Here is a 10,426-nt window from a genome sequence, read left to right on the forward strand (position 1 = left end):
GACTGGGATGTATTACCTAGGCCAAAGCTGGGGCTGCGGGGACCTCCCTCCCAGACCTCTAGATGCAAAGTGACATGATCCTTCTGTGAGACTCCAGTGGGAATTAGGCTCTCCCTGGTCTTTTGTTTTGTTTTGTTATTTTTTTGTTTTGTTTTGGTTTTTTTTGTTTTGTTGAGACAGGGTTTCTCTGTGTAGCCTGGGCTATCCTGGAACTCTCTCTGTAGCCCAGGCTGGCCTCGAACTCACAGAGATCTGCCTGCCTCTGCCTCCCGAGTGCTGGGATTAAAGGTGTGTGCCACCCCCGCCGGACTCTCCCTAGTCTTGACTGCCTTCTGGCCAGTGGCTAGAACTCTCCAAAAGTCCCCAAAGATCCATAGAGTACTTTGACCCTCTAGCCCTGCTTCCGGCCTGGGGGCATAGGTACAAAAAAGATCTGGTGGGAAAGACATATTTCCCACCGGCTGCACCAGCTACTGCTCTGAGTGACCTTGAGTGGCCTCCGCCGCCGCCGCCCCTCTGAACGTCCAGTGCCTTGCCACACAGAAGGGCGCTGGTTTGTCTGGGGAGAAAGGACCCCAGCCAGCTCTAGGAATGAGAAGCCCATACACTGGAGCCTGGAGGTAGAGGTCAGCAGACCGACCGTGCCTGACTAGTCAGAGTGATCTCCTTCCATGATGGGGGCCCTGCTGTGATCCCTCTGCCCCTCAATACTCCTTCCTCATGTCATTCTGGGGTGCTTCTCCTTGTAGGATGTTGATATGGGACCGTGTTAGGAATGAGGGATGATTCTCGTGAGTCCTAGTACCCGGCTCCAAACATTAGAGACTTATTGGGAGCATGGGGTAGGGTGGAAGAGAGCTCAGGTGAGCCTCATCAATTCCCCTCCCTGTCCCGAGTCCACTTGGTGGGGTGGAGCGGCTGCAACTTCTCCTGGCTGCTCCTCGGCCTCTGGGTTTCTTTTTTTTTTTTTAATTTATTTATTTTTATTTTATGTGCACTGGTGTTTTGTCTGCATGTGTCTGTGTGAGGGCGTCCGATCTCCTGGAACTGGAGTTACAGACAGTTGTGAGCTGCCATGTGGGTGCTGGGAATTGAACCCAGGTCCTCTGGTAGAGCAGTACTCTTAACCAATGAGGCATCTCTCCACTTCCCCTCCCATCTCACTCCCCCCCCCCTTTTTTTTTGGTCTCAGTCTGGGACAGGGGTCAGGGAGAGAACTTCAGGCTCGCTGAGTCACCTATTATTACGGATTGTTGTGTCGCCTTCTACAGGAATCCTCCAGGGCTTGGCAAAGCATGGGACAGGGGTGGAGATCATCTCAGGTTGAAGTTTTATTTGTCTGGGGCTGAGCAGGCGCCCAGCTTTGTTGACAGATCTCTTCAGGACACCTTTCTAGCAGGCTTCCCTCCTGGAAAACTTTCCCAGAGTCTCCGTCCCCAGCTCTGGTCAGAGCTCCTCATTTTGATGTTGGAAGTGCCTCGTACATCTGTCTCCTCTAGAGCCAACCCCTCAATGGCGTTTGAATAGTCTTCTCGGCAGAGACGCTTCTTTCGGTAGGGGACATGGCAGAAGAGGAACTGTACACTGCTGTACTCGGCAGGCCATGGGGAGACCCAGGCTTTCTCGCTCAGCCCCCGGCCTCAGCCCTCTTGTCTTTCAAACCCTACCGCTGAGCCAGAAGACCTTAGACTCGGCCTCATGCCAGCCCCTCAGCGGCCCCAGCTCTACACACTGTCGTCTTGTTTTCAGAGCTTAGCCTCTGCCAGGTCAGGAACCCTCCTGATAATGGGGCCACTTCGGCAGCCTGGGACAGATTCCTGCCAAGCCTGGGGCAGTTTCCTTGCTATGAGGGCTGCTATCTAGCTATGTCAGAGACTCTCTCATGTCAGCCCGCCCTCCGTGCTTACGGGTTCATACACAACCTGTTCGATCCTGCCATCCGAAACCGCCAATCTCTGACTCCTTCACGGCCACCTCTGCCCCTGGCGAAAAGGGTGGGGCCAGAGGCCTGTCTGGATGTGGGGAGCAGTCCGAGGCCACTCTATATCTGCAGAGGGACAGTGGCCTGAGACAAGTGCCCAGACGGTGATGTGGAAGGAACAGAGTCCGGGTGGACACTCGTCAAGTCTTGTCCCTACACCTTTTGGGCCATGACGTAACGGCCATGGCCTTGGCTTCTCAGACCATAGCCTCTGTGGTCCATGGATGAACGTGGAGTCCTGGTGCCTGGATCCTGGCCTGAACTTGGGCTTCAAGGCCTGCCAGCCCCAGCTGCCACCACCAGGATGCTTTCCTCATTTCTCTCCTTTCTTCTTCTTTGCCTCGTTCTTCTCTTCCTCCTCTACCTTGATAGCCACCGTGTCCACACTGTCCTTCTTCTTCTTCTTCTTCTCCTCTGTGGGTAGGGGAAGAGGCCGCAGTGGTGAGAGGGGGGAAAGGTCCCAAAGCTCTCCTCTCTGCCTTCCCAGCCTCCCTTCTCAGATCTTTTTTTATTTGAGGTGCGTGTGTATGCATACCTGTGTGTGGTGTTGAGTGTGCGCATGTGTGGGCATGCACATGGAGACCGGAGGTCGGTGCTGAGTGTGCACATGTGTGGGCATGCACATGGAGACCGGAGGTCGGTGCTGAGTGTGCACATGTGTGGGCATGCACATGGAGACCGGAGGTTGATGCTGACTGTCTTCTTTGGCTCTCTACCTTATTTACTTATTGAGAAGCCTGGAGTCCACCAATTTGGCAAGACTAGCCAGCCAGTGAGCTTCAGGAACCTTCTGTCACTATCTCCCCAGCACTGAGATTTACAGGTGCATGATCATGCCTGGTTTTTGTTGTTTCATTTTTTTTTGTGGGTGATGGAGATCCAAAGTCAGGTCCTTGTGCTTGTATGGCAAAGACCTTACCAACCGAGCCTTCCCCCCACCCCACAACTTTCCTGCTACAAATGGGCTCTTGTTTTAGTTGCCTGGCTCTGACCAGTTCTATACTCTGGTCTCCTGGGATAGTGCCCAGTCCCTTCTCTGAACCAGCTGCAGGGAGACAGGGTGAATTAGGACAGCAGGACTGAGGAACTGGCTGGCTGCGGGATCCAGTGCTGGCTGCCATGGGACTGGAATCTACTTACCTCCAGGGATTTCTGTGAGTTCATTAAGGGGAGGCACAGTCTCCAGCTTGTCCGTGTACATCTTGGCCGCCTTTCGCTGCAGATACCGGGCCTCAATCTCCTTCCGTGTCCGTGGTACACGGCAGTTGAACACACAGCACAGTGTGATGACTGTTTGGATGTCAGAGCAAGTTTGGCTAGGGTGGGGTCTCAGCCAGGTTAAGTGGTACCCACATGTTAGGCCTGACTCTCACGTAAGAGACTCCTGCAAAAGCCTGAGGTGACCTCCCGGGTGAAGCTGACTTTATGTGCTTGCCCATGATCCATGCTTAGTGTAATGCCTAGTATTTTCATTTGTACTAGCCCCACGAATTCTATAGCCAATCTTGGTCTGATAGTCTTTCTGATCACACTGGGTACTGGAGGAAGGTAAAGTGAAGGTCTTAGGTATGGCTCTAGCCATGGCTACCCAGAGTCACCCTGTGCTTCTGACCTAGGCCTCTCTGGGAGCTCCTAAGACACCCTGGGTTTCCTTCTCCGGCCTCCTAATTGCAGAGGCAGAGGTGCCTCAAATACCCAAGGGTGTGGCTGCATCCTCCCCAGCATCCCGGAGGACGAGCCTGGACCCTCCCCAGCATCCCGGAGGACGAGCCTGGACCCTCCCCAGCATCCCGGAGGACGAGCCTGGACCCTGGCTGGGGAGAAACCGGTGAGAATGCCCAGACCCTGTCCTGGGCATTTACCTCTGAGGAAGTTATTCCAGGAGTGTTTTTCTGGTTAAAGGCAGCTGTGCCCACGTCAGCTGGGGCAGAGCATAAAGCTGGCCCATCTAGTGATGTGCAGGGCAAGGCTGCCAGGACCTGGCTGGCTGGGCCGAGTTTATTTTTCTAAGGCTCCCACAATCTGACCACTGTGGCCCCAGCCCCTGGGGAGGGGGTGGAGCTGGTTCTTATTATAAATAATATGGCCAGACAGAACTTCCTGGCAGGCTACTGAGGTGCAGAAGGGCTCAGGCATGACAAGCCAGGTCTATTTTGAGGAAATGGATCATACCTAGGTAGTCTGGGATCATCTTGTTCAACCAAAGTAATATCCCTTGAGCCAAATATTTTGGTTCCAGACTTTCAGGATGGGAGAAGCAATGGATGGATGGATGGATGGACAGACAAATGGGAAGGATGGTCCCAAAGCCTCCACTTCTGGGAGCCACCAGCATTCAGAGATATGCTGAGGGTGGGCAGGGCTAGCTGCACTAGGTCCCCAGCATAGGGCTCTTGGGATTAGACCTGAGCCAGCAACGGACTTTTATTACCCAAAGTGCTCTGCTTTGGTCTTTCCCAGACTCCTGTGTGGGTGCCTTGGACTCAAGATTCTCCTTATGCTCCAACCCTACTGGCGTGGGTCATCTTGCCTGCTCACCCCACTGACACCCCGAGCACCCTGCCTGCTCCTGGGAGCTCAGAACTTCAGAGGAAGCAGAACAGGCAGCTGTCAGCAGCCAGAGCAGGGCTCACACACTTACATACTGCCTGGCCCTCCAAGCCTGCCCTGCCTACCCTGGCCTGATTATTTTCCTTCAAAGAGAAAGAAAAACTAAAGATGTGGGATCAAGTGTGGAGGCCCAGGAAAGAGCTGGGGATTTGTTTAACCCTAGTCCCTAGCTCCGAGGGACTTTGTGTGTGTGTGTGGGGGGGGGGGGGGGCGCGGCGGGGGTTGGGGGGGCAGTGTGCAATGTTTCACTGCCTGGGTCCGAGCAGTCTGGGAAGCAGAGAAACTGTTTTCCCAACACCACTCCCAGCAGCTATGGAAGCCAGCCGCTGCTGCCCTGCTGCCCAGGGACCTTCTGTTCCTGCCTGTTCCCATTCTAGGAAATGAAGTTAGGGGTAGGAGATGCTCTGTGTGGCTGATGTCCACGTGCCTCTTCAGTCTGACTCTGTGCAAATACTGGGTGTGGCCCCAGGCACCTCCACCAATCACCCAGAGTGGAGCCTGGGGGAGGCCTCAGGTTCCTAGCTGGTACCCTCAGGGATACCCCAAAGATGTTCCCTTCACTGCTCCGGGGCTCCTCGGGGCAGTTGCTCCGCAGCCCTGCTTTTGATTACAAGGGCGGTCTCCCTCAGGATGCAGGGGCTCTGGCTGCAGGTACACCTTTCTCTGGGGTCTTCACTCGGCTGCCTGACTCTCTCTAGGCCTCAGCTGGGAATACGATCAGTCCCTCAGATCTGGGAGGAGGGGGTATTCTCTCTGGAGGACACTTTGGGTGCCAGGAGAAGCGTGTGCAAATCGGATGTCATGTTCTGAGATCCCTTTGCAAGTGGATGGTTTCTGGGCAGCCAGCACTGTGGAGAATCTCTTGGGAAAGCCACCACTAGAATGCAAATACCACTTTAGCCTCCATTTTGGGTGCATTTTGGTGATGTCCCACAGACATCTGAGGCCTGGCATAGAGATCAGCTTCCTCCCAGTCTCTGCCCATACCATCCCCTCTGCAGTCCCTTCCGGGAACCCTCCCTCTGCTCCACAGCTCAGAAGACCCAGCCTCTGTGGGCCTTTGGAGACCCAGCCTCTGTGGGCCTTTGGAGACCCAGCCTCTGTGGGCCTTTGGAGGCCCAGCCTCTGTGGGCCTTTGGAGGCCCAGCCTCTGTGGGCCTTTGGAGACCCAGCCTCTGTGGGCCTTTGGAGACCCAGCCTCTGTGGGCCTTTGGAGACCCAGCCTCTGTGGGCCTTTGGAGACCCAGCCTCTGTGGGCCTTTGGAGACCCAGCCTCTGTGGGCCTTTGGAGACCCAGCCTCTGTGGGCCTTTGGAGACCCAGCCTCTGTGGGCCTTTGGAGACAGATGGGCTTCCTCTCTTTCCACTCCTCCCACCCTCGGTTTGAACTTGCTTTGTGCTCTGGTAGTCTCTCCCACCTGGCCTGCCTTTCATGGAACTTTTAGTTCTCCCTCCTCAACTTCGCACTGGGAAAGGGGGGAGGGGCACATGCTGAGCCCCTCAGCTACATCTTTGCATCAGTAAGAGTCCAGACTGAAGGAGAGGAATGGACCCCCTGCTTTGAAAGGAAGTAGGTATGAATCATTTCTGGAAAATGGCATTGGAGGAGGTAGGATTCAGGGCCTGGAAGCCACATCTGCTAGGCGTCTGGGGAGTCCTTGCTGGGGCCCCTGGGTGTGGGCTCTCTGAATTGGCCAAACTGCAAGAAAAGCGTCAAGGAGGCCAGCCATGGGGAAAGATGACATGTCCTGGATTCAGTGGAGTCCCCTGTAATTAACGTAATTGCCATGTGGCTGCTTCCCTGAGTCCAGCAGAAATCTTCGGGTCACCACTGGCCCGTCAGCCCTCCACAGGACTTGGTGTGAGTGAGGAGGTGCCAGAGACCATGGTGGGCCTCCTGTGAGTGCCTGACCTACTTGAACTGCCTGGAATTGCTGCTCTGAACTCAAGGGGTACTGAAGGGGCCAAGGGTGCTAGAGGGAGCTATGACCCCCTGTCACCACAGGTGGAGAGAGATGGATGTAGCTTACTCACTGATAGACAACACGAAGAGTGAAAAGATGCCCACCACGTGCCACAGGCGCATATCCCAGAACACCACGGTCTCCTTGGTCAGTGGGGGCGGCTTGGGCTTGGGTGGAGCCGTGCTGGGCTGTGGGTCAACAGAGAAAGGAATGAGCCAGGCACAGGCCAGTAGGCTGGGATGGGGTCAGCAAGGACTCAGCCCACACATTTTAGAATCCCCAAAATGTTTCAGACATTCACAACCAACACCCTAGACCTCAGAAAGTTCCAGATTTAGAATAAAAGCAGTGATCAGAGTCCCAGACCGTGGCACCAGGCACTTGGACTAGAAGAGTGGTTGATGCTTGGGGAAACAAGGCTCAAAGGAGCAAATGTGGACACCCTGTCCCAGCCAGCTCTGATGGGGTCTCAGGACCAAGGCCAGGGACAAGGCAAGGCCTGTTTCATGGGCCAGGTGTGCTGCTCTGGTAGACTGGCTTTGTTCTCATCTCCCAATAGAGCTCTACTGCTGGGCTAGGGGGGTAAGGCGCTCCTCATGCAGGTGTGCCTGTCCCACTAAAAGCCATAATTTATGCACCAGAAGGCCAGCCAGGCTAGCCTTAGAAAAATAGTAATGTAGCGCCACCAGGTGGCTAAAAGATGTAAGTGTGGCTAAGAAGGACACCACTCGGCTTTCTGTGGGCTCCTGACTTAGGGACACTATCGTGTCTGTGTTTTCTAGAAGGCATAGTGATGCCTCTGGTCTAAGGGGACTTGCCTGAGGGTATTAAAAGGTAGTATCCTGCCTTGGGTTTCTAGAAAATACAATCTTCTCTGGGGGAATGAGGGGACACACCCATGATCTATGTGTTTTAGAGTGTGGCTTTGCTCTGGGTGTGTTTGTTTTTATAGATGCTGTGCTGGGTGTTGAACCCAGGGTTTTGTGTGTGCTAGACCAACACTCTACCAACTTAGCTTCATTCTCAGCCTGTCCCGGGTGTTTCGAGGGTACATGACTTTGTCCTGAGTGTCTATGGGACATGGCTGTGCCTTGTGGAATCTGAGAGGCTAGTTTTGACCAGAGATATAATCCTGTCTCTGTCAACCAGTTTGGCTAAGGGACCAAGAAGGGGGTGGGATCAGGCATTTGTGCAATACGTTGTCTCCTAAATGATCAGTAAGGACAGATCTGTCATGCAATCCCTCCCCAGTTCCCACACCCCCACTGGGGTCCATAAACATGGGTAGACATCTGCCAGGATCTGGTGACTCCCTCATCTAACAACTGCCACCCATAGGGCAGGTGGCACTCAGAGGAGACCACTGACCTATGCTAGGCATCTCAGAGTCTCTGAACCGTAGACTGGTACATGGCTCCTAGCTCTTTGCTCCTCACTAAGAGGGCCCAGAACAGAGACACCTTCCTTTACTCTAGACCTCAGTTTCTCTCCCTGTAATTGGAGTGGGGTAGTGCCATCTGCCTCTGAGAACTCTCCAATCTGATGGTAAAATTGGCAATAACATCCCACTAAATCAGCAGCATCCCTTGGTGGATTGGGGAACCCCGGTGCAGGCAGGCAAGTGTGTGGATACATGCCATGCATGGGATTGGGCACATATAAATGGGCAGAGGGCATATGTGTGGTTGCAGCAGTGTGTATGTGCTTGGGTTGGTGACTACAGCATCAGAGTTGGGGGCTTGGCGGTTACTGTGCCCTGTCTCACAGGTCTGGTGTGTTGGTCTGACTGACTGTCTAGCAACAACCAGGCATCTTATGGTGGGTCCTGAACTTTGGAGGTCCTGCCTCCTCCAGAGGCACAGCCTGGTGGAGAGGACACTGCAGGGCTGGACTAAGAGGAGACATGGTTCCCAGTGCTGCCAGTGTTTCTCCTGCTTCCTTGGAAAGAGGGGCTGGGCCTTGCTTGAGATGTAGGCAGATGGGCTGCAAATGTGATTTCCTCCGCTGAGCTGGGAGATGAGCTCCTAGGAGTGGGAAGACTCCTTGCCTCAGAACTGCCTTGCCTGATGCCCCAGCCTTTGCTTTGAGGACAGCTCAGTTTCTGTACAGGGGCCTCAGGGCGGTTGGTGAGAGACCTGAGTGTGCTCCATGGGGCCCCAGCCAGGCTGGCTTCCCTTACCGGGTACTGAAGCTGACATCTGACTCCAACAGCCTCTTCCACACCCCTGGTCAGTTGCAGAAGGGACATGCTACACAGGAGTACAGGTCTCTATACCAGGAGATGCCACCCTCAGGCCCTTCAGCCCTCTGAGGACGACTGTCTCTGTCTTCCCTATCCCACCCTGTCTCTTAGCAACTGCCTCCACTCTGCCCTGTCTACCCTGGCTCCCGGCCCTGGCTCTTGGGCCTTCACCCTTTGCCTCCAGCTCCTGACTTGTAAGCCTGTTGGGCTACCTCCTACTGGAGCGGTTGCAGGTGGCCCCAGCCGGGCTCCTGGCCGGCTTGCCCCACCCATTTCCTTCACCTCCTTTCTGGGCAGTCTCCTCCCAGCTCTCCCACTCTGCGCCCCCTCCTCATTGGTCCTCTTCCTTCCAAACAGGAACTGTTCGCACTGTGTCTGCTCAGAAACCTTCCACAGCTCCCGTAATCACTAGGACCTATTTGGATCTTCCAGTCCCTGGGTCCTGCCTTCGGTAGGGGCCCTGGAGGACTTGTATAGAGAAAGGGCAGTTCCCACAGCATACCCTAAATCCAGGCTCCGAATATCCCCCGTTAGACTGGAAGTCAAGAAAGCTAAGGGCTGAAAGTCCCTCTCCCCATCCTCTAGGAAAACAAAGACTGGATGGCAAGGCTATTTCCCTCCACACACGGACACACGGAGACTCCTTGTATCCCTGATGTCAGAGGCCGTGCTCTGCCATCAGACCGGGGACTCTCTCTAAGCGAGAAGGGCAGGAAGAAAGGGTAGAGCCAGCTCCTCGCACCCTCAGCCCCCTGCCTGGACGCTGCCAGCGTCCCGTGCCCTCCGTGATGTGGTGCCTCACCTCCACCAGCTGCGTGGCGACCCCCGCCAGGCAGGCCCCCAGCGCGGCGCCGCCCAGAGCCCAGAGTCGCCCCGCGCCTCTCCGCCGCCCGGCCATGTTCTCCCGCCGCGCGCTCCGGTGCAGGTCCTGGGAGCAGGGGGCTGATGCACAGGGCTGCCAGGTGACTGCTCCTGGCCGCCGGCAGGCGGTGACGGTGGTGGCGGCGGCAGAGGATTCTGGCTGCGGGCGGTTGAGCCCGCATCATTTATTCATCATGGGTGTCAGGTTCCTGGGACGCCACCTGCGCCATCACGGCTGGGATGAGGGTAGGTGTGGGTGGCACCCCCCCCCCTCCTCCAGGCTCTCGGACTTTTGTACCTCCCACTCCACTCCAAGGACACTGAGGAAGGGGAAGCAGGGAGGGAGAAAGGGACAGGTTGGGGGTAGGCCCTTGATCAACAGGATCCCACCCCCACCCCCGTCCCTTCCTCTTGGGCCTCAGTTTCTCCATTTGGGACAAGGGGAGGGGCTGGAATCGACTGATCTAGAAGGCCCTTCCCATTCTGAGGTCCTGAGTTTGGGGAGAAAATGGTACTGGACTTGGAAGGGGGCAGAGCGGGCATGTTGCCATAGTGACAGGCACTGAGGGATGTCCTGGCCTTTCTGGGCTGGCTTCCTGCCCAGAGGCAGCTCTGGTCACCCTGGACACCAGAGCAGGAGGGGGAGGGGTGTGGAGAATCAGGGATAGTATAGTTAGAGCTGGCCAGATGTTGGCGTTGTGGAAGGACCCAGTAGCTTCCGCTCCACAGGACAAGGTCAGCTACCCATGAAGGGCCATTTTCTGACCCT

The 10,426-nt window shown here is 55.6% G+C and overlaps 1 protein-coding gene across 1 annotated transcript; it reads right to left on the reverse strand.

Moving 5' to 3' along the window:
- Positions 1–1,328: 1,328 nt before the first annotated feature.
- Positions 1,329–9,694, reverse strand: Tmie (transmembrane inner ear). Its single transcript, XM_059267136.1, has 4 exons — positions 9,599–9,694; positions 6,625–6,742; positions 3,122–3,271; positions 1,329–2,395 (listed from the first exon to the last, which is right to left on the reverse strand). Exons 1-4 carry the CDS (start codon positions 9,692–9,694, stop codon positions 2,295–2,297), a joined length of 465 nt encoding a protein of 154 aa, XP_059123119.1. The 3' UTR covers positions 1,329–2,294.
- Between the last annotated feature and the right edge of the window lie 732 nt (positions 9,695–10,426).

This window comes from Peromyscus eremicus, chromosome 7 (genome assembly GCF_949786415.1).
Source record: "Peromyscus eremicus chromosome 7, PerEre_H2_v1, whole genome shotgun sequence".
NCBI classification, from domain to species: Eukaryota; Metazoa; Chordata; class Mammalia; order Rodentia; family Cricetidae; genus Peromyscus; species Peromyscus eremicus.